At 44.8% G+C, this 25347-nt stretch overlaps 1 protein-coding gene across 2 annotated transcripts in view; it reads left to right on the forward strand.

Moving 5' to 3' along the window:
* The window catches only part of DOK2 (docking protein 2), a 167909-nt gene extending 149395 nt beyond the window's left edge, over positions 1-18514 (forward strand). For both annotated transcript variants that reach the window (XM_085633856.1, XM_085633857.1), the window contains exon 5: positions 11609-18514. In XM_085633856.1, coding sequence (XP_085489982.1) covers positions 11609-12574 — 966 coding nt within the window. In that variant the 3' untranslated portion in view covers positions 12575-18514. The remainder of the gene's footprint in view (positions 1-11608) is intronic.
* The last annotated feature ends 6833 nt before the right edge of the window (positions 18515-25347 follow it).

The raw sequence follows: 25347 nt of genomic DNA on the forward strand, positions 1-25347 counted from the left end.
AGTTGAAGCGGCGATAATGGTCTTAATAATATGCGCTTGAGAATTCCCATAGAAGCCCATGTTGTCACCAAAACATGGGCTTCTATGGGAATTCTCCAGGGCATATTATCAAGCCCATTATCGCCGCTTTAGCGGCAGTTTCCTGCCGCTAAAGCGGCGATAATTTTATCGCCTGTCTTGATAATATGCCCAATTGTTCTTCTTAGTCCTCACTTTTTGTCAGTTTTTCCCGCCATCACAATTTTTTTCAAAGCCATTTCTATTTTTTATTTTTGAGCAAGTTGTATTTCACACCAGTTCCACTGGCATCACACCAACCTGGGCTAAACCAAACCTAGAGCAGTTTTTCGCCCTTTCTATGGTATGTATTCTAAGCAGGGCTTTAAGTGGGATTAAAAAACTGGGGCATGGCTGAAGTAGTTAAGGGCGTGGCTTAAATATACCCAAGCTAAAAATCTGTGCTTAGCATAGTGTGCCGTCCGTCTAACATTTTGCTGTGTCTATCGTTGCATCCAGATATATCATACAGCAAGTACCTTTACATCTACAACAAGCCAGGACTATTGGCTTTGCCAATGGTTGTTAGCTGCATAAGATAAATAAGCAACAACTATGGCTTCGTTGTACATAATATTGAAAATGCTTCCATTTTGAAATGATGAGACTGTGAAAGAACTATAACGAGTTTCTTTGAAGTTACAGCAAAGGCTTTGAGCAGTGGTACTGCCGCAGAGTTAAGATTTATCTGTTCACCGAGGGTGAGGACGAAAATGGAGAGCCTGATAGGGACCCGTCTCGGCACCTGCTTTTTAGAACTGCTGGTGCTGAGCACCGGCATGACTCAGCCCACTTAAAAGCCTGATTGTAAGTACCTTTTATGTCACAAAACTGCACATACATTTGCTTGAAACGTATTGGCCTATCTAAATATTCAAAATAAATGCTCCATTTTTTATTCGTTCCTTGAGAAGCTAGGGACCAGCCTTGAAGTCCCTTTCTTGGTCACCCCTTGTCATTCAATGGTGAGCAGCAACCGAGCTTGAAGCCATGCGTCCCTGCTCTGGAAGGCGTGACTCCCGCTCCACACCTGAATCAAGCTTTCTGTGTCCATTGCTGGGTGATCCATTGGCAAAGGGCATGAGCACTTGTTGCATTCTACAGAACTCAGGAGACAAGGCGGGCCAACCGCCCCACTCTAAATCAGGCCACTGTCACTACTGATGCCATCCTCGGTGCCTCACTCCCTGTATCCTCTCAATCTCTGCCCGAATGAGTTCAGTACCTTCTGTCTGGCATGCCAGCTGACTGAAGGGACTGCCCTTTGTCCTGAAACACTATGGCCATGGCTACTGGATTCATGCAGCAGGAGAGGGTCAAATTATGTGGCAGGGTTAAGGAAATTATGCAGCAAGAAAAGGCAAATTATGCAGCACAATGCGTCACATTTTGTGATAGTATTACTTCATTATTTTGTCATTTTTACACTTGTTATCACAGTCTGGGCATCGATTGCACATCATTAGTACCAGTCTAACATACAAATATAGCAAGAAGCAACAGAGAGGTTACCAGTCAACCTTTGCAAAGGGCCTTCCACTGTGCACAAGCACGTGTCGCCACGTTTTTAGTAACTTTTGAACCATTTGAGCTAGAAACTTATTTTGTTCTGTTCAACTCTGCAGATAATGCAGTGGATGATGGATTATTGTGCAAATGTGGAAGTGGCCTTTCTGCACTTCTGGGTGTAAAGGAACTGAGGTCAGCAGTCTAGCTACGAGGCTCACTACTTAATCAGATGCCTGGCATGATGCGCAGCAGACGCGCTAGTCAGCTCACAGATCGGATAACAGAATTCTATGAACTGCAGCATTTTAGTGTAATTTTCACCTGCAAGGTGTTTCTAGCCGATACCTTTACTTGCTTACATGGTTGCTCATGTTTTAGTTTAAACTGCTAGCACAAACTACCTATTGCCCACAGTATTGCTCTGACGGTCACGTTCCTCCCCGGTCCACCACATGTTCTCCCGTTTGTGTGGAGGGAGACTACACAAAAGTGGAAGTGGCCTTTTGGCACTTCCGGGTGTAACAGAACTGTGGTCAGCAGTCTAGCTGCGAGCCTCACTTCTTAATCAGATGCCTGGCACGAGGCGCAGCGGGCGTGTCGCTGGCACGCTGAAGGCGCACCTAAGGTGAGCCCGTCTGCCTCGTCCAAGCCTGGGCGTAGCCAAGACCCCTGCCTGTTTTGCTTCGGTCTCAGGTAATAGACTAAGGGACTTGTGCACATATACTAGTCAAGAACTCCTCAAGATCAGAGAAGGTAGCCCAAACAATGGCATACATCTGAAAATGCCATGCTCAACACTTCTACAGTCATGGAAGGACCCTTCAAGTTTAGGTCGATTCCAGAGTATGAAAATGGAACAGATTTCTACTAACAGTATGACATTTGACCTGGGCAATAGTCAACTCTGCCGCTGCAACGAGACTGACCCCTTTCCCCAGACTCCTCTAGAAAACCGAGGCTGGAATTGCCTATTAAGCAATGTCAGATCTCTGCCTATACAGGCAGTTGAAATCTGGGATTTATTTTCATCTAAACTCCCCAATATGGCATTTCTGACCAAAACCTAGATTAAACCCAGCTCTACCCCTGCAATCGCAGTGGCACTTCCAGAAGGTTATCATATCCAAAATCTGGATAGACTGACGAAGGTGGGGGGGGCATAGCCATTCTCCATATGGATTTCATTAAAGTTTCTATACTTGATCAACTAAGTAATGGCACATTGGAAATCTTAGTATTCAGAATTGACTTGCTCTCTCAACACAGTTGAAAAGCGCTCTCATCTACCGACCTTTGGGCCCCCTCTCTGACTTCTCACTTCAACTTATGGAACTTATTTCTCCGCATGTCATCTCAACTAGAAACTTTTTGCTTCTACAAGACTTTAATGTCCACAGTGAAAACACCGTAAATCAAGATGCCTCTTCATTTCTGGCAGATCTAACCACACTCAAGTTAACTAAGTTCAACAATGGCCCCACTCACTCAGCTGGTAACACGTAAGTTCTTATTTTTGCTAACTCTCCTAATATTTTCTGTGGAGCTACCTACCCATTGACATGGACGGACCATTCTTTAATAGAGTTTCAAATCAGGAGTCCTAGAACACACAATGTCCCCCACACAAACCCTCTTAGGTGGTGCAGACAGTGGCACAAACTTACGCCCGACCACTTCCGGGATATAATCCCAACACCCCAGAATCCTGACTCAGACAATGTAGAGGAGTGCCTGGTCCATTTTAATTCTATAATTAAAACCACCATCGATCCTCTAGCTCCCTTAAAAAAGTGCCCCAGCTTAACCAGATGCCCCCAGACAGCATGGTTTTCCCCAAATCTCCAGACAGAAAAGAGTTGCTGCAAAAAACTGGAACGACACTGGCGCCTTTCTCATGATATACAGGATAAAGAAAGATACAAATCGGCCTTGGCTCAATATCATAAAAACATTAAAACTGCTCGTAAAGCCTTCATAGCCCAGCAACTTGAACAGGCAGGGAATGCCCCCAGAACTCTCTCTCAAATCTTAAAATCCTTCACCAATCCCAAGGCATGCAACAATGAAGAAGCTCCCTCCCAAGCCCTATGTGATAAGGTAGCAACTCATTTTACTCAGAAAATTGAATTGATCTACAATAAAATCACCTTAGCTGGTAGCTCTCAGATGGACACTATGCCAGATCACCTAGCGACCACATCTAATGCACAGATGTTAGACAACTTTCCTGCACTTAAGCCCGAGGATGTAGAGTCGCTTCTAAATATAGTAAAATCAGGCTCCCCACTGGACATTATTCCAGCTAAGACCACCTCACTGCTCTCCCAACAACTTGCTGCCCTGATCTGTTCAATCCTCAATTGCTCTATGAAAGAGGGTCATCTCCCCCCTGAATGGAAGGCGGCGCAAATAATCCCCAGCCGTAAAAACCTTAAGGCCCCCATTGAGGATTTATCTAATTATCGCCCCATTTCATTGGTACCTCTCCTGAGCAAGGTACTAGAAAAACATATCAAAAAACATCTGTCTGACTTTATCAAAGCTTTAAGCTGCCTCAATCCATCTCAGTCGGGCTTTCGACCCAGACACAGTACGGAGTCAGCTTTGATTGCTGTCACTGACAGCATTAGAATATCCCTAGAAAACGGACAAGCAGTGCTTCTTGTGCTGCTTGATTTATTGGCAGCCTTCGACATGATTTCCCATCAGACTTTGCTCAGGAGACTTAGGGAAATTGGCCTCCAAGGGAAAGCTTTACAATGGATGTCAAGTTTTCTGTCTGATAGAACACAGACTATCAACCTAGGCCCTTTCCGCTCTAAGACTACAAGACTGACTAAGGGAGTACCTCAAGGCTCCTGTCTCATTCCAACCTTATTTAACATATATGTCGTTCCCTAAGTAGGATTTCTAAGCAATTTATCTTACTCTGATGATACTCTGCTCCTACTTTCCTTTGATAAAAACAATCCCAATGTCCAGTCTACCTTTTCGGAGGGCATGACGACCATTGTCGGCTAGATGAGGGATTACTTCCTCCAGCTTAACGTGGGGAAAACTGAGATCATGTTGTTCGGAGAGGAATCGGTGAGGTGGTCCCCAAGATGGTGGCCAGAGGAATTGGGCACCGCGCCGACTCCCAAACTGGTGGTTAACAATCTGGGAGTCTGCCTGGATCAGAAATTGATAATGAAGGAGCACGCCCAAATCACTGTTGTCGCATGCTTCCATGTGCTAAGTCTTCTCTGTAGGGTATACCCCTTCCTGCCTTTAACCACTCGGAAAAATGTTATCCAGGCCGCCTGGACTATTGCAATGCTTTGCTGATTTTAGCTAATGAAGCCTCCCTAAATAGATTGCAAGTAGTCAAGAACACTGTGTCTCGCTTGGTCTCCAATGCTCCACCCCAAACGGTCTCCCTCCCTCTTCTGCAACAACTGCATTGGCTTCCGGTGCGGAAGTGGATCAGATTTAAGATCTGCTGCATTGTTCACAAATCTTTTAATGGCAAAGGTCCCAGTTATCTAGCAGATAAACTTACCAAATATCTGCCACTTAGGTCCCTTCAATCATGGACCAAATCTTTACTTCTTGCTCCACGCTATAAAAAATCTCGCCCAGGTGGTAAAGCTTTTTTCCACCTAGCCCCCTTTTATTGGAACCAACTCCCTATCCTCTTGCGACAATGCCCAGATCATTTACAGTTTAGAAGGCTCCTTTAAACCTCATTTTTCTAATCCGTTCCTATTCGGTGGATGGCTGTAGCAACTTTATAATGTGGAGATACTTCTTGGGGGGTGATTCAGGTGTTTTATAAATTAATAAATATCAAATGAATAAATATCAAATATCAAATGCGTCAAATCTATATGCCAAAAACTCCGCGGCTGCACAATTACATTATTGGAGTGGCCCTGCCTATACCACATCAGTCCTGATTTGGCTGCCCAATTCTGCCCTATTTTCAGCCCTCGGCGCACCATTCCCAGATGTCCCAGCCATCTTTCTACTCCAGCACGCTGCAGACCGACTCAATACAATGGCTGCCGTTTGACATACTGTCTTTCCAGTTCTCCCTTGCAACCATGTGGAAGCTGTGGGTTTCAAGGCTAGTGAACTATCACTTTGCAATAATGGGGCCACCCACTACTTCCAGGTGCCCCTTTCTTCTCCGTTTCATGGGAGAAAAAGTCTGAAAGCTCTTCCTGTAATTGCAACTGCAATGATGACTATAAAATTCAACATGGGATTGGGGAGCGAGTCCAAGCTCAGGTACAAGAGGTTCAATGTAGGCTGTAGAAGAACAGGGACAAAGAGCCTCTCAATGTCTTCCACGCGTGGCTAGGCAAGTTGGCTGCCACTGCGAGTTTACTTACCCCAGAAAAGCAAATAGATGCCCAGATCTTACAGGGACACCACACAACAAAACACAGCAAAACTTCACAGGATGATTCTATAAGAACCAAGGATAACATTGCAAAACATGCTCGCACTACAACACTCATATGAACTGTTGGAAACCTGCGCATAACATACTGAGGCTTCCTTCCCAAGGGTCTCCATCAAGGCAGAACCTGTGGAATCATTAACTGGGAAATTATTTTGCTCAATCAAGAGATCAACATCCTACAAAGGAGGCCTGTGGCAGGTATTGTGGCGATGGCACTCTCCCTCGCTCAACCTACCTTCTGAAAGGTTAAACCTGCTCCGCATGCAGCAAACTCACTTTGCCACGGTGTGGCACTCTGCATCAGCGCCCCACAACAAGAGCCAACATTATAATCCAGCAAAACAAAATATAGTGAATTTCATGCAGAATGAAGACATTGCAATAGATCTCAATGGGCTAGGAAGAGAAAGATGTGCCAGACCTTATTGTAATATTGAGCACCAGCACTTGAAGCACGTACGTCGAAGTATCACCAGAAATGCAAACTTGTCAGCCATAGTCAACCGATTACCGCTTTAATTGATACCAGTGCCTCAGAGAACTGTAGTGCTATTGAAACCAATAAACTGAACTTCCACTGACCATCCAGATAACTGCGATCCGCCTTTCTTCACCTCACTCACACCACTTGCATATGTGAAGGCCACAGCGTAGGTTGTTCCTTCTCCTACCTTGCAGCCAAGTCTTGGAACGACCTCCCTCTTCACCTCCGGATAAGGAAAGGGCTCAAGACCTGGCTGTTCGACTGAGCCTCCACAGCAAGATCCCCAGCGCCTGGATACCCTCACACAGTCACACTTAATTGGTCTGGTTTGATTGATTGATGAACATTTACTACCTAACTGTTGCCAACTCAAACCAAGATGTAAACCTTTTGCAGCATCCCCATCATAGACGCATTTATCATAAGCAGCGCCCATGAGCACGAAGAGTAGCACAAAATGAAGGCACGTTTCTTGATTTACCAAGGGAAATCGTGGCACACTCCTGAGCTGTCAGGCTGCCAAAGCTCTCCATCTCAACACATTTACTTTCTGAACGCACTGAAGTGAGCTTGTAGACATGCTGAATTGGTTTGAGGACATATTCCAAGGCACTGGCTCTCAAAGAGGTAAGAGCCTCAAGCTACATATTGATGGCTCTGTCAAGCCTGTTGAGTTGTGATACAGGTTGAATACCATTAGACATGAGCTGCGGATCTGTCATCACAGAGAAGTTGATGCCACCAAGCTCATCAATAGCTATTGCCAAGAAACCTAAGCGGCCCACTTAGGAATGTATCAGTCTTGACTTGCACATGTCTAAAACTTGATCAAAAGAGAATGGCACACCACTCCCACAGTGGATGACCCTGCAGTCAAAGTGAGCGGATCGAAGTGGTTGTCAAAATCGACCTGTTGCTGCTAGACAGATCTTCGAGGTATATCACCACATTTGCTACTCATATCTGATCAATTCTATGAAGAAGAAAAAAATGCCTTAAGTAGGTGCGAATTCCCGATATCAAACAAGTTCTTTGGCTGCACTTCAAGGAAAAAGACACGGCACCATATCAGAAGAAGGTTAAAGGTTTCCTAGGCATGGTTGATTGTTGTGGGTGGTTTATTCCGACTGCAATGTTCATGACCAAGCCACAGATGGCTTGTAGGAATGGAAAGAGAACAGGAATTTGAATTGCGTAGAAAAAAGGCAACACTGTCATCCTAATCTATGTTGATGTTCACCAACCTTAGAAAACCTACAGAACTATCTGCAGACATCAGTTCCGGTGGATTAGTGGCTGTGCTCCCTCGCCCAAAAGCAGACGAATGAATAATTGGCGCCCTTTCTGTGCTAGCCTGGCTCTCTCTGCCAAAGAACAAAGACACTCCCACATCGACGAGGAGGCCATCACAATTCTCTGGGGTGTCACCAATTCCATCTCTAGGGATTTTGCATCCAAATCTGCACACGTCACAAACTGCGTCATCCTGCTGTTTCAGTAATCTCCCTTTGTAACCCCCACCCTGGACTGAACAGAACATTGGTTCTTCAACTCCTGGAACTGATAACCTCGCCATAGATTACAAAATACCATCGAAAAAATGCCTCTGGGTAATGGCTATAAATTACGTTTTGTGACTGAGGCTCTCTGCAAAGTACCCTATGAGTCTTCTTTGACAGAGGAAGAATTGCACTGTAGGGGGTCATTGTAGTGGTGTGCCCATGACTCTTTAAAGTATATTGACATTAGTGATGCCGGACACCATGGTATTGTCAATATCAAAATGAAAACTCATCAGAAATTTAGTGCTTTGGACATGAGAAGGCAACTAACAGACATGATGACTTGCTGCTTCTTGTGCCCAGGGACAAGGCCAGTGGAACCACCTGCCTCCACTATCATGAAACCAATGCAATACAAGTGAGTGTTGGATTTGTCCGCATTCCTGATAGAGATCACCTCCTTGTCCTGGTAGACTACTTTATCAATAACCTGACAGTGCCTTTTCACTGTGATCCGAACAGGCAATGGATCAATGCGTTAAGGGAGCTAATTCTCCACCTACCTTCTCTCCCTGAGAGTCAGTCACCGGAGAATCATTCTTCAGTGATCGCAAACTAATGGAGCAGTCAAAAGTTTCTAGAGTATCCTACAATTGATGATTCTTTTGCTGAGATGTTGTAGAACAATACTGAATGCACCATCTACCATTCCCTAAGGGAATAAGGGAATAAAACACAGCAGATACCATACTTGAACCAATAGCACTCCAGCATCAGTGCTCATGGACAGGTAGGTAGTTAGTCTGAGCAGCATTCATCCTAGGTGAAAGTCCAGATAACAAGTCCTTTAAGGTTTTAAGCATATAAAACACAATTTTCATTTGAGGTCTAAGAGACAATCTCAGCATCGCTATATCCAGGAAGTACACGAGGTTGTGGAACAAGACTGTCATCCAGAAGGCAAGTTCAAGATGCCTCAGAACATGCCAAGATTCCAAGCAACTTCAGAAAAGGTACTGTGGTCTCTGTGTAGGGAGGGAAAGAGTTGCACTAGTGTGTGGTGCTCCTTGAGAAGCCTCATAGACAAGATCAACCATTTGCTCACTTAAATTTTTTTTTTGTTAATTACACTTTATAACAAGGAATACACAAAACAGACCACATGAGAGCATGTATGATGTAAGGCAGCAGGTATTTCCACACAATCAATAACCATATATTAGTTCAATGACGAAGAAGAATAGGAAGGGAAACTCTGGCATATTTATCAATGGCCGTTCAATCAGTATCATTCATAGCCGTAAGCCTTGGGAACCATATCTCACGATGCTTAGCAGCACATCCTCTCCATTTATAGATTGCGATTTCTGCTGCTTAGCAGTAGTCCAGTCCCCGTGTCCAGTCCTCGAAGGGCGGAGGGGCCCTCCTCCGCAAATGATGAGCTGTGTCTCTTTTAGCCACCAGGAATCCCTCTGCTACTAAGGTTCTCTGGCTCCTCGAGACCAACCACCCCTCCATAATCCCCAGACGGGCCACATTAGGGTCTGATTGAGTAGGGCTGTCCAGAACTGATGCTAGGACTTTGTATACTTGGTCCCAATAGGTCACTATCTGTGTGCACAACCAGACCATATCATTGAGACTTGCTCTTGGTAAACTACATTTCGTCCTGGTGAGGTGTCCTGTTCACCTGCCAGAGCCCCTGAGGGCTATATTATATCCTGTGAAAGTAGTAAAACTGTGCAAGTCACAAATTGGAGGGGATACGTAAAACCGAGCAGCCTTTTTGGCCTCCCTCCAACAATCATCATCCAATTCCCTAACATCGCCCTCCCCGGCAGTCCTGACCTTCCCTAGAGGGTCGTGGGTATTCAGCAGCGGGGATCTCCTAGATATTCCCTTGCGGCCTAGTCATTACATTATTAGTTGTATCAGACACGGCTCCCAGGGCGTAATGTAAATATCGCGAGCTGGGGTGCAGTATGATAATTTTGCCATCACAGGCAAGTTTAAAAAAGTTATAGGAATTAGCTTAAAATTGGTAGAGGGTAGGAATCACTACAAAGTGGTGACTACTGTCTAAATTGATAGGGTTGGCCAGTACGAGTCATCCGGTCTAGTGCTTGTTAATGACTCTGCAATTAACTCGCTGTTGCAGTGTAAATAAAAGTTTCAACACTGAGGTCCAAGTTCACATAGGTAAAGCTAGACCAAAAGTCTCACTTAGACTAAAAGTCTAACTTTACTACTTTTCGGTATTCACAAAGGTAAGTTACCACTAGTAGCTTTACTACTAGTAAACTCACTACTAGTAAAGTTATTGGTAATAAACTTACTACTAGTAAAATTACTAGTAGTAAAGTTGCTAGTAGTAACTTACCTTTATGAATATCAAAAGTTAGACTTTTGGTCTAAGGTAGACTTTTGGTCTAACTTTACCTTTATGTATCTGGCCCTGAGTTTGTCCAGAGAGAACAGATTCTGTGGATGAGATGATACCGTCTATTGGATCAACAAAAATCAGAAACAGATTCCAAATATAGATGTGCTTTTAGAACCTCTGATGGTCCCTCCAGTATGATGATCATTCTGCAGCACTGTTTAGCTGTGACTCTGCGTGTAACTCTCTGGGTATTCGTGGATTGAATGCCTGGGTGTCTGTGTGTGAGTTACAGCTTGATTCTTAGTGCTTCCGGTAATCCCAGTGGGAATGTTATCAGAATTTACTTGCCCCATCAGGACTACAAATTCCTAGCTTTCATATGGGGTCTGAGGCTACTGAGATCAGCCAAAATCTCTGGGAAAAGCTCAGAGGGAAAACATTCGGCAATTTGTGGGGGACACTGTTTTCTGCATGTTATTCTCCGGATGGATGAGCCAGCTGTGGATCACCCATCAAACTTGGAGTTTGTCTCCAGGATGGTTGCCTTTTTCCCCTGAAGTGCTATCTGTCTTCTTGCTGGGGGCAGCTTCTAGGAGAAAAAAAAGTGAAGTCAGGACCACAATGCCAAGGTGGTATCTTGACATTTCTTGCGTTTTTCAGAAAACCGACATCCAGAACAGGAGTGTTTTGTGGGGACAAAAATAATGGTCCAGGTTGTGGTGGGGATATATGTGGAATTTTCTGTCTTGGACCGCCGTGGTTGACACAGCAGTCACAAAGAGGAAAGGCACCATCCGGAAATGACTTCACTTCCTCATAGCAGTTTTCTCGACAGTGGGGGGAGCAAAAGCTTCACCATAAGGAAAATCCTCTTCTGACCCCTAAAGGGGGCGTGTGACTAAGATGCGAGTGTCGAGGGCTTTCTTCACCTCTGACTGAGACCCTCTGTGTTGTTTAGGCTGGATGTGTGTATGGATCTGGGTCTGAATGTGAGTTTGTGTTTAAGTGCATGCTGTGTGTATTGCGTTACTATTTGTGTCTATGGGTATCTGTGGGAGCGCCGGCCTTGGTGTGGTTTGCATGAGAAGGGCTGTGTGCACATGGACGTGTGCTCGTGGGTCTGTGTGGGCATATGTCTTCACACTATTGGCTCTATGTATCTGTTGACCTACTTATAAATCTTCCTGCTGTGCACCAAGCTGACATTGTTTTCTCCTCAACAGGTGACCTTCTCTTTCGAAGCGGGCAGACGATGTGCCTCTGGAGAAGGCAACTTTGAATTTGAAACCCGACAGGGGAGTGAGATCTTCATGGCCATTGAATCAGCCATCCGGGTACAAAAAGTGAACTCCCAGGATGATCCCAGTTGGGGAGGTGCCAACCAAGTGGAGCCCGGCCTTGATGGTGGTAACAATGAAACCTATCGGTGTGTAGGCTCCACAGGACTCCTGTTGCTGGATCTGAAGAACGATGACCAGAAATCTCCAAGCGACAAATGGAAGTTATCGGGCAAGACGTCCAACTCCATCGGTGACAGGTGCTCATCCCTGCGGCCTGCCAAAGAAGTCATGCCCATCTCCCAAAACAGCAAATGCTCCAAAACACTGCAAAAAGCTAAGAAGAAAGGTGCCCAAGTGGTGGAGAGCCCTTATTCTGAGCCATCCGATGTGGTTGTCCGTGCGGGACCTTCAGCTGGTGGCCGGATCCACAATAAGACAACCCATAGCCAGCTGGAGTCCGAGTACGCTGTCCCCTTTGACACCATTGCCAAATCCTTGGTGAATTCAGGATTTGGTAGTTTCCTGCAGGCTAACCCAAGCCCAGATTGGCCTGACCCCCCTGATCCTCTGTACAACAGAATTGAGGAGGTGAACGCCATGAAGGGGAAGGCGCCTGCGCATCAATTATTCGAGGAGCACATCTATGACGAGCCTGAGGGCGGAAGTAGCCACTCCGTTTACGATGAGCCAGCAGAGGTGACAGGGGAGGCATGGAAGCTTCAGGCCACCGACCCTGACCCACTGGGGCATGAATACCCCTACAACCCTATTCTGGATGACTACTCAGTGCCCAAAAAACTGCCAGGCAGCTCTTGTACTGGGGGAGTAGGGAGGCAGGAAGAGTCCATCGAGGACTGGCTGGGGGATTGTGAGTATGACAATGTGATCTTGAAGAACCTGAACAAGTGAAATGTGTAGGGAGGCAATGCCGGATTATGCGGCAAAGACGTTGGACAGCTTTCTATTGTTCACCAATGTACGGCAAAAAGAAAGATTGATTACTGAGCCGAAAGGAACAGAGTGCTCTCCAATGTCTTGAAGACCTTGAAGGAAGCGTGCTTTGGAGGTTCATGCACTGGGATTAGACACCAATTTTATGACACGGAGTACTCCCTAATCCCCCCACTGTCACTCTGTGTTATACTAGCAAAGTGAAATAATTCACTGGCAAACTTACACAACTGAATGAAATGGAGAAATGGGCTTGGTCATGCGTGTACACTTTGAGGTCTGTGATTAGAAGAACTACTTGTATGATTTTATTTCAGCACTCCAATGCATTTAAAAGTAATTATATGATGAGCAAGCTCTGCTAGCCGCATGTCATAATCTCTGTCAGGGCTGTTCAATCCTGAACTGCAGCTTTCTTTTTCCAGACTTGGCAATGCACTCTCAGCTCCACCAATGTATCTCAGTCATGTGAAGCGCCAGTGAAATTCAAGACCCACCACGGACATACAGCTCAGCCGGTGCATGTCAGTCCTGACTGGTAGCACCCCTGCTATTTAAGAACTGCTATGGCCCCCACACATCCAGTTATCCCCAAACTGGTTCCCATGCATGGTTCATTTTCAGATCTGATGTGTTCAACATGCCATGGGATTGACAGCTATTTTAGGGGGTACAGTGGGTCCCTCACACCTCTGGGCTCTGGTGCTACTAAATTTTCTGCGCTCTTGGTAGCTACTCTCTTGGTTTGATTGGCTTTAGGCCAATGAACAGCGGTGCCAACACAATGGTTTTTAATTTCGCTGCAGTTACATTCATCCATCCAGTGGCATAACATTAGCCCCCGCAGCTGCAGGTGGCCCCCGAGCTGCAGTTGGCCCCTTCTAGCCCTGCAAACTGGTGGCGGGCTCCTGGCCTAAGAGCTTCTGACAGGGTCTGGAGTGTGGGGGGCACCCTCCATGTACTTTGCTGGGGGTCCCCCTCAAGTTTCGTTACACCACTGCATCCATCTGTTCATCAATCTTCCCTCTGTCATTCAAGTAACGCAACAAAAAATGGCTGCCTTTAGCTTACATGCATGAGCAGCGCAGGCACACCCGTGTTTTTAAATCCTTTATCATAAACAATACATAACATAGCACAACACCATAACACAACAACACATATCACAACACAACAACATAACACAATACCAAAACATAGCACCAAACAACATACAACACGGCACCACACAACAACATAACAGAACACATCAAGCCCAGCAAACTGCTGAGGTTTGCTGCTGAGATGGTGAATGCCATGTGGAGAGGTGTGTGCCAACGCCACATTCCAAAGAAGAGGGTGGTATGGACGGGAACCATAAGATTCACGGGGAGAGCTTTTTAATAGAGAGCCACAAGCTTTGACCCGGATGTACCTGCTTCCATATATATTAAGTGACGCTGGAGCAATATTCAGAGTGGCTGTGCTGCTATCAGTGCCACATCACCAAAGTCATAGGGATGGTGAAAAATCCAGGCATCACACTAATAGCCAGTGTAGCTTATGAGCCATGCCCACTTCACAGTAGAGCAGTAAGGCTGTGGTGTGTAGCAGTGTATTTTGGAGCATACTGTCGCAAAAATATTAATGCAGCATGGTATGGTAGTGCACTGTCATTCACAGACCGCACATTTTCCACTGAGATGGCCGCTTCGTTTTCACAGACATGCAGTTTTACTGACAAAACTATATAGCACACAAACAACTGTGGGAATCTGGTTTCAGCGACTAATTATCATCTGCACATCACTAGGTAAAGTGTCTGGATTTGTTTAGATCCTATTCAAAATCTTTGCTTCCATCACACTTCAGAATTACAAAAACAGTAATTAATTTGTGGTATATTTTGAAATATGTCTGCAATACATTTGCATATATTTAAATGTTATTGTGTGAGAACAAATCATATCCTACAGCCTTTCATTTCACACTCCGTGTACACCAGCAAGATTACCACATAATTAACGTTTTCGAAATTCTCTCACTTTGCAGTCAGGAAATGAATAGTAAACACCAATCTCCATGTTTAACAAATAAAGCATTAATCTTTTAGAAAACATAACTTGACATTTGACCTCTGGCTTTGAGCGCACAGCAAAAGTAACAAGATACAGACAAAAATTCAAGGGGTCTTTTTTGCTCATTCACCCTCCGACTCTCGCATGGTTATTTCTAGGGGTGCTGCAGCACTCCTGCTCCCCTACTTCTAGCGCCCGTGCATATATTGCTGCAATGCACAGCCCTTCCACAGCAAGGCTGCAGGGTCCCTCAGTAATCCAGAACTGGCACCGACACACAGCTCAGCCAATGCACGGCAATCCAAGGATACCACATGACACGGTACCAGTCACTCATCACTTTTCTGGGCCTCGAATTTCAGTCAACAGACGAAAGGATTTAGGATGTTGTACTCCTGCTTCAAATCAATTGGATCAACACACCTGGGGCTGTATTACACAAGGTGCCCCGGGGGTGCAACGGGTGTTTGCGTCTGCTTTGGTGCCCCTGGGGCACTTTGGTATCACAGAAGGGGCCGCAGACGCTGGTGCATCCCCTTCTGTAATACCAATAGCTCTTGCGCACATACAGCACCAGTGCTTTTTTTAGTGGGCACTTCCTCATTTGCATGGAGGTGTGGACCATTCAAATGAGGGAATCCCTTTGTCTCTGCACCCGCACCGTATTACAGACATGGGTGCAGAGGTAAAGAAGCTCTGACAGTGGTCAGTGTGCCCTCTGAGAGCAGCCCTCTGGAGGAGGGAAAGAGGGTCCTAAAGACCCCCCAGACATCTCCTTGCCTGCGGGTGCACTGACTGCACCCGTCTGCTAGGTTTTCTCTAACCCCCTTTAATGGTGCAGGCAGGTTGCACTCTGCACTGTGAAACACGGAGTGGCTGCTTCAAAGCCGCTCCTTATTTCGTTTGAATGCGCTGCACCCCAGGCCAACACGAGTTCGCGGCTGCCCTGGGGCCAGCGCATTCATTGTAATAGGGTGCACTTTCCCTGTTTGCGCATGGCGCACCTGTTCCAAGTTACGCCGGGCGCAAACAGGGAAAGCGCACCCTATACATAATAGGGCCCCTGATCAGAAAGGTTCTGTAAAGTGAAAAACTATGAATGGAAAAGTGTTGTCCAGAGACATGACATCTGCTGGTAACTTGCACCTAAATCCCGAAAGGACTCATACTTATTCCAGAGCTGCGTCCTATACTGCTCCTCCAGTAGAGCACACCTCATTCTTGAGCTGCAGCACCTCTCCTGCTTCACAACTGTCACCCACGCAAAACATTCCCAACACCTCTCACTACTGAAGAAATAGGAGAAGAAAGGAGAAAAGGAAGGGCGGGGGAGGAAGGGTAGAGAACGTGAGCAAATACAGAGGAGAAACTGATGCCTAGGACGATGAGTTTAAAAAGTGAAAGAATGAGAGAGAATGAGTACAATAGGGATGGAAATGTGAGCATATTGGGAAGTGACGGTTTACTTTTAATTTGTCCACTCTTATTGACAGAGCAATACCACACTGCAGCCAGAAGATGGCAGTGTATACTAACAATTGTAGCCATGGCATTAATATTGGGCACACACGGATCATTTAAGCGTTCGGTTACCTCAAAAAGTCAATCCAGGTAAAATTAGGAGGCAGGGACAACTAGATGCAGGTGTCATCTAGCTCTGCTAATAATAAACCCACGTGCATTACACACGCAGTATCTGATAACCTTTGAAAAGTGCATCATTTGAACTTACTCGAGAGAGAACTGTTCCTAAAACGGTTTCTAAAGTGGTCTTGGGAGAGTTAGGACAAGGGCATTAGTTGTTCCTTCCGAGACCTTTTTGAGAAATGCTACTTTCAAATTTTTTAATAGTGATTAATACGCAATGAGATACGCTTGAAACATCTCCCGGATGTGACGTACGGTTTATGCAATTTTAAGTTGCATACTTAGAGGCACGAGCACCTGAGTAGCACGGGATGAAGAATATTTCGAGATAACACTCCATTCATCATTATTTTGCAACATTTGGACGCTGATATCACCAATGAAAACACAAATGTAATTCAGTGCAGGTATTTGTGTAGCAGTTAATGCCAGCATTCCGTCTCTTCTAAGCAGCCCAGAGAATAAGATTTGCAAAAGCACATGGACTCCGGCCCGATAGTGGCTTTATTGCGCCATCTAGCGATCGTTTAAAATTACATCCAAGAATCAGAACAACAAAATGCCTTTGTAAGTGTAGTGGAGTCCTCTAGCAGGCAAACCTTTATTTTACCTAGAGTGCTGCAAATCTCACACTGTAAGCCTGGCTATCCTGTGTCCCGGTTTGAAATGGATATTGGGTTGGGTTACAGTTTGGACAAGGCAGCTCCCCATTCAGGAATAACATGTTATATGGTGCATCCGAAAATAAACTGGTTTGATTGGACGTTCCTTTGGACGAGCTGCCTGCTGGACAGTAAAGCTGGCTTGAGGCAGCTTACAACCAGACTTACAATGGATGCGTGTTGTTTAAAACCCAACAAGCCAGTAAGATAGCTCAGTGGGCTAAGTGCTGAACAAGAGACTTTTAGATAGTTCTGGGTAACAACTTCATGGCTGATACAGTGCCTCCGGTAATCATAATAACCTAGTTCTGAATGCCTCGGGACAGTTCGTGTCTGGTGTCTGATGTACAGAAGCCACAATTACAAACTGCCAAAATTAAAATAGTGAATATACTAATCAATTCAGTCAAGCAAACAGTGGTGTCAAACATTCTACCCTCTTCGACACTCCTCAGTAGGAGGCCAGAAGTCAACTCTGCAACTAGGCCATATACAAAGGTGGCTTTCACAAACACGGGCGCATATTTACAATGAAATGGGGCAGTGCAGCACTGCAAGCAATTTAGCATCACCGTGCTGCGTCATTTTAAAAATGCTGGGATGCGCTGTATTTACAAGAATACAGCACGGCCCTGTATTTTTCGGTGTGCCAGTGCCTAACACCAACAGAAACCCTTGCACCACGGTGTAAGGTGCCTGTGTTGCAGAGATGATTGTTTATGTGCAGGAAGGTGCACCTTCCTGCATGTAAACAATCATTAAAGGCAATTTACTCCTTCTATGTGTGCTGCAGAATGCAGCACACAAAGAAAGAGCAAAACAAAGAGAAATAAAAGTATTTCTCCTCGTTGCGCAAATCTAATGCCTGCTTTTCAATGGAGATAGTTGTTGGTGCTACCTCAGATTGACACATCCTTGTAGATCTGATGCAGAGTCAAAAAGCACTGGGTGTTGCGGTGGAAAGCCCACAGCAACACCTATTGCATGCCCCTTTCATGCAGATACATGCATTAAAGGGTACGATACTTACAAAGTGGCGTTAGGCGATGCAAAGTGGCTTAACGCCGCTTTGGAATTATGGAGCAGGGTATTGCGCCGCTGGAGCGTCCTAAAAAGTGACCCTCTGATGGCGCAATGCCCTTGTAAATATGCTCCATGATGGCGTTTGTAAAAATTTTGAAGGCGTTTGTCCAATGGGAAGGGTAGCTTCAATGGATTCCTTGTTTACAACTCTATACTGTGCAATATGTGCCAGTGATGTAGGAGTGAGGACTTCTGGGAAGATTTGACCTCTCTCTGACCCAAGCTAGCTCTTATTTATTCTGCATCACGGACACTGTCTCACCTCCTCTCTTAAGCCTTCAGTTATAAACCTCTCAGTGTTTTTTCAGTTTTGTACACACATGTCCACCCCTTTTTTTACAGGCCATGAAATAGCGTAGGGGATGTTTTCTGTTAATACGCCTGAATACAGTTGTACCGCACACCTGACATGGACATCTGGATGATCAATAAAGTACTTCATAGCTGTGCACTGAGTCTGTTGTATTCTGTTCAGCAATAACATGTCCAGTGACCTCATCCCTTCTGTGGCACTTTTAGCATTTTCTTTTTTTTTTTACAAACAGCTGTTTGCACATTTATATAAATATATGTATTTTATACTGAACACCTAGCTACAAAGTAACAGAGTATTTCACCACCACATGTTCTGTTATAAATGTAGGTGTGTAAGTCTCAAAATACAAAATGCAGATAATTGAATAGTCAGGGTTGCCCAATGGTCCCAAGGAATAGTTTCTGCATAGGGAAAAGACCTCTTTTTAGGTCTCACCTACGCAGCGCGCAGAAATCGATTCAGGTTTTCAGGCAAAAACGTGCATGCATTGCATTGCTTTGAATGGCAACGTGTGCACGTTTGGCGATTCCCTTGCTGGAGCGAGCTTTCAAACCATCTGTTTTTAATTAACAGATGGTTCCTGCTCGCTCCCGCAAGGAAAACAGGTGCAGGCCCTTCTGTGCATTTAGTTCCCTAAAGCTGCACGCAGTGTTTATGCTGTGAAGAGAACCCCCATAGTGCTGTTCTTAGCGCTTCGTAGCGCTCCCTGGATGCTGCCTTTTCTCAGCGCTTGGTAGTCCCCTTGGATGCCCCATTTTCTGTTATTGATGCGCTTGTACAGGACAATGGAGTCTCCGACTGGGGGACTGGTTTTTTTTTTTTTTTTTAAATGATCATCTCTATGAGGACTAAAAGGAAACCGTACCAAAAAAAGCTAGCACAGTTTTTCCACTGTAGATTACATTCTGTAACGTAAAAGTATACAGCGTTTGTTTCCCATGTGACATAATACCATATATTTTATTCCTGTTTAAAAATCCTTAAATAGGCCAAACAAACACCGCACAATTGTTTGTTTTTATTTATGGCGATCTGTGGGGCTTCACCGTTTTAGAAGCCGACACACAAACCCATTCAGAGGAGTATTGCTGAGACGACTGCCTCCCGTAGTACCATTATTCTGCATTTTCAAGGTAGCCTTTCCAAAACCACTTTCACGTTTGTTTTTTTGTGTAGTATTATATGACACAAACTCGGCCGGACCGGAAGGTATTGGAGCGCTTTACAACGCTGCCGGTTATATTACACGCAATCACAATTTTTTTTTAGGCACTTGGAGATAATGTGATTTGCCGAGAATCACAGGCTGTTGAGCCGACGCTGGGACTCGAACCTGTTCCAAAGTCAGCAGCACTGGGCTGTGTTACTGGCCCCTCGGGCACACCTACCCCACGAGAGATATGCCAACATAGAGCCGATTACACATTAGCTCTGCAGTTCCTTGAGGTGTGTATTGGACACCCCCAGTTGTCTCTGATAACGCTGGATTTCACAGCGGAGGGTAGGGCACAGTAGCAGGGTCCCTGAGCGCGTTTTGTTCCCATTAAACTATCTCAATATTTACATTTTACTTTCACGATTTCTTGTAGGAGTCTAAGGGCTTATAAAACCTGTCGCACACAGGGCTGCCTTTCAAACAGTCACGCAGAAGAAATGTGTGCACGTACGGATAAGATTATATGACTCCGGTGACGTTTTCTGCAGAATTTACATTTGTTAACCATATAGAAATATTTCACAGTATAAAGATGTGCACGAATGCCTGGCCTTTGCTGAGATAATAGTTTAGGTATGTTGGACTACGAAGGCTGAAGCTTTAAACTCAAGGTCTCAACCTTACTTTCACAGGACTTACTATGATACAGCAAGAGGACATGTGGCGAAGCAATGCGCCAGCTTTGCCATGAACATCAAGACACTTGGCAGCTCCACGTGGGAGAATTCACCTCAAGATGTACTGAGCTACCTAGTTTAACCTTCTGTCAGATTCTTTACCTCAGACCTTGAAAGAGATTTGCAAATTCTTGATATTCAGGCTTCAGGGTGGGAGTGGTTCAGAGATAGTCCCAAGCCGCCTCCCGCCGCACACACCTTTTATGATGCTATTGCCTTAAGACATGAATGAACCGAGTGCTTAGATAGGCCTAGTTTGGGGAGTTTTGTTTTGACATGTTCTGACGCAGCCTTCAAGGATGTTCACGTGAGTTAGATTTACAAACTTGCTTTGAGCTGGTTCCTGGGAGCCCTATATTAAACTGTGCCACCCAGGTTCACCCCTCTATGCTCCCCACAAAGCAGTCTCAAGCAACATCACTCTAAAGCCGTTGCCGAACTGGTTAATCGCTGGGCGTTTGTTCAGGGGCGTAACACAGGCCCCCGCAGCCCCCGCGGTGCGGGGGGGGGGGGGGGGCAAGCTCCAAGGGGCCCCCTCAGCACTGCACTCTGGCCGCAGAGCTCTAGATTAAGCCCGGAGGGGGCCCCTCTACGTTCCGTGCAGGGAAGTCCCCTCACTTTTTGTTACGCTAGTGCGTTTGTTCCAAACTGCACGTCTTAAAAGCTTTACTTTGTGGTATTTCATGAGGCGACCGTGATTGGCGCAGATGAAACTTAGACTTTCAGAACCTCAAATAGAAAGGAGAGTTATCCTAGAAGTGGAACCTAAAAACTGTCTCCATAACAGGGTTGATTGTTCGTTGCCCAAGTGATTACCCAGATGACTCTTCAGTTTGTTTTAATGAACTTTTCGGATCTTTTATCTATTCGGGTGTAGTCGTTAGTTTCTATTCTGATTCCTGAATGTCCTACTTCATCAGTGTCCCAACATTGTCGACTGACATATTTTTATGGCCATTTTCCCCTTGTTAGGCGAAATAATATTTTCTTGAAGCTGGTAGTGTCTGGTTTCAATAAGCGGCGACTCTAATTTACTGCAAGAAAGGCACCATTTTGTTTCCATTGAGTAAGACACAGCCAGTGCTCCACTCTTCAGGGAGTTCTTTTCTGTGAGGTAGGGTTTGGAGTGAACGAGTTGCTGGTTATACATAGTGAAAGTGTATTGTAGCACTTGCCATGTGTTTCTTTTCATGTGTATGTATTGAGGTGAGCCTCTGATGACAAAAGCACTTTGTACAAGCAGGACAATCCGTCTTTTCCATGGGGAGCCTGAAAAGACTGCAGACATTTTGTATGCTCTGGCGAACAGCTATTTATGTACACTTTTACAGCACAGGAAAACAAGGTGCCATTTTCTCATGATGACCTGGTTAAGCTGTTGGCATGCTGAATTCAGTGGAAATAGGGTAAAAGCTCACAGGTGTGTCAAATTATTTAATGCCGCATACAAGTTTACAGGCTTTGATGGTGGTCCAATACAAACGCTTTTTTGGCGATAGGTCCTGAAACATGATTTTTAACCTGGAACGGCTGTGTGTGCTTACGTTTATGTATGTTGCACTTCATGCTCATTTGCGTTTATAGCCAGGCACAGTTTCAGTCCTTTTTCTGCAGCCAAGGCACTATCCTCTTCAATTACTACGGGGCATATTATCAAGAAACTGCATTAAAATTATTGAGAATTCCAATAGAAGCCCATGTTCTGGTGTCAACATGGGCTTCTATTGGAATTCTCACGGGCATATTATCAAGCCCATTATCGCCGCTTTAGCGGCAGTTTTCTGTCGCTAAAGCAGCGATCATTTTAACGCCGTGCTTGATAATATGCCCCCACATTTTTGTCTGTTTTTCAGTTCTTAGTTTTATTTTTTTATTTGATTATTCTGTAGACTGCATGGCTAGTCCTGAAGGGCTCTTTAAGGAGGTCTGTGATTGGAAAAACACAACACACAGAAGCTCGTTTTGGAAGATCTTTGCAGGTGGTGTCGGTCTCACCTTGGGGCCAGAAGACTGTTCTGGATGATGGGGGTCAAACGAGAAGACTTATCTCTGTACTTGCTTTTTGGCCCTTCAGTGCCTTCTTGTTCATGCTGTGAGAATGCAGGAAGGTTTTTTGATGTATAGTGATTTATTTGAACACATGCCAGGATGGGGCATCGGTGGATGTTTACCATATCCCCCTTGCCTCATAACCCCCCCCCCAGTCCGACTCAGTAAGACTACCAATAAAAACTGGACTTTGACCAAATTTCCAGAGTTAAGTATTACAATGTCCTCCAGCTCCACATATACAATTATGCCATCTCTGCAATCAGTTAACATGGCAGCCTGTTGTCCATAGGCAACCGAATACATTCCTTGATAACCCGATTCCTACTGTCCACAAACCCGCTGGTTTGAGGATAGAATGAATATGTACATTATGAATGATGGCCCCAGCAAAGCTGCATACCATTATCTGAAATCGTTTGGTTTTTCTCTCTTTTAAACCTCTCACCTGAAATTATGATAACCACTTTTACAAATTCTAGTACTAAAAAAAATCTGTAGCTTGGATTGAAGACGAACTCCTTTTGCTCTACTCAGTTTTAAAAGACCCCATTATGTCCATGTTTTTCTAAACTTTTAATTGGGCCGGCTATAAGTTGTAAACACAGTACCATAGATTTCAAAGGCTTGTCACTCATGCCCCACTCTAGAAGTCTTTGACCACCTTCTTTATTTCACCATTGCTGAGTGCTACCAATAACTGTTTGGACCTTAAATTACGTCCAGCTCCATCTCCGGTATCTTTCATGGACCAATACTTCAGTTTTCCCACTGAGTGACTTCACTGTAACCAGTCTTGAACCTTTACACACACCATTCTCCACCTAACAGTTTATCCACACACGTCAGAAAACTTTTTTCGACATCTCATCTCTGACCTGTGATCAGCATCTACTCCTATGCATTAATTGTTCAGATTTTATTTGATTTAATTTTTGTTTTCCTGAACCGTTTCTTTTTACCCATTGTTAACACATCTCCACCATGCAGAGCAATAACAGAGATGCTTCTCCACATCAGTTACCCAACCTACATCTTACTCATCCTCAGGCAATCCTGAACAAGCATTGGCATAGCCAATATGTCTCGCCTTTGGGACCTTATAAGTATTTAGTTATGCAGCACAATATCCTTGGTGCAACAACATCAACTGTCGCATGGCTAAACACTTATAAGGTACCAAAGGCGAGACCCGTTGGCTATGCCAATGCTTGTTGTTGGTAATGCTGCAGTATTGGAAAATTATCAGGACACAGGAGAGTATAAATAAAGTAAGTTCCGGCAGAGATATGAGTAGAGTCTCCGGACTATTGCTGCATCTGATGTCTCCCTCCAAGGGATGATGGCACAGTGATCTGCTGTGGACCAAAAAGAGTCAGCTTGGCCACTCGTGATGATGATGGATGTGTTCCTACAAAACATGTGATTTTAAGAGGCAAATTAATTAAGAAAAAGACAATAAAAAGCCACCTAAAGTCACCTTAAAACACCAAAAAGCAAAAACATCTGCGCACTAATACGTTTCATTTAATGGCTGAAGGAAAAGTAATCACATCTGTTTTCCGATGGTACAGTCACATTACCAGGCCTAGAAAGGAGTAAAAATCCTACGCCCTTAAAGTCAAATAAAAGATAGTAGTTGAATGGTTGCCAGACAATAGTGTGCATGCTAATTATCGAAGCCAGAATATTGAGGGTACCAAATCTCGAGGGCAAAATATTGAAACAAAATATCAACAGGTAAGTAAGTCTAGATTTTGTATACGTAACTCCACGTCTATGTACCTACGCCTAGTGGTTAATTTGTAAAAAAATAAGTGCCGGGGTTCTGGTTAGGAGGCAGCTTGCATCATCCCAGTTCTCCTGTTAGTGCCAACTACAACAGAACCAATTGCTAACCATGAACGGGGGGAGATGATGTAGTGTAATGGTCTGACCTGTAGACTTTGGAGCAGGGGATCCAGGTTCAAGTCTCAGCGTTGGCTCAACATCCTGTGATTTGGGCAAATTACTTAATCTCCTGGTAAATAAATGTGTACTGAACTTGTGCTCATGAAAAGCGTTGGTGTTGATGACTAAGTGCCGGTGCTGAGCAGCAGAAACCACCTGCTCAAATTAAGCACTGGCTACGTAGTAGATATTTCTTCAAGGTACGTAGATGTGGAGTTAGGAATAGGAAATCTATTCTGTCCTATATGCACTTCCCTTTCGATATTTTATCCCTCGATATTCTATTCTAGATATTTTGTCCTTGATGTTCTTGTTCCACAATATCCTTCATGTTGATAATCAGCAGTACAATCTCAGAAAATGCATCCCTGATTTTTGCCTCAGCAGGAACAATGATTGCACAGCAATCTGAGCGAAAATTGCATATTGTGGGAAGCCAGGCTTCCATTACGACCCTGTGTGTGGTTAGGAAACTACTCAATTGCTCTGGGAAACGTGCCTGGATTGCAATGAGACAAACATAGTCCTTCCATGACTACATCTAAGGCACTTTGTTGGATCACGGCTACACATCTGCACTGTCTACTTCTCTTGTCCAATATGTCCCCCATTATTAGGTCAGCAGATTTAGTTCTTTGGATACTGGGGAGTTGTACTCTCTGATTGTAGCTGGTATTCCTGCACCTAAATCCAGGCAATACAAATTATTGTTCCTAGAAAAGGGAATAAATGACACACAGATATGGCAACACCTTTCCCCCCTTGAGTGAGAGATAATGGACCAAAAACCACACACATTTTTCACCAGCATGACGCAGGCATGTTGCAAAGCAGTTGAAGGGAGAATGCCTGTTAGCCCCTCATGCTGCCTTTAGAGCACGGTTACTCATAGTACGGCCCGCGGGCCGCCAGCGGCACGGCAAGCCTTCCTTGGCGGCCCATGGACCATGCAGATATCCTACCTGTGTTTAAAAAAAATGTAAATAGTGTTAGCAAACACTGCAGCAGCCCGGACTCTGAGACTGTGCTCTGTGGGGGCCGGGGGAATCCAGTGATTGTCAAAGTATAGATGCA

This window comes from Triturus cristatus, chromosome 11 (genome assembly GCF_964204655.1).
Source record: "Triturus cristatus chromosome 11, aTriCri1.1, whole genome shotgun sequence".
Classification (NCBI taxonomy): Eukaryota; Metazoa; Chordata; class Amphibia; order Caudata; family Salamandridae; genus Triturus; species Triturus cristatus.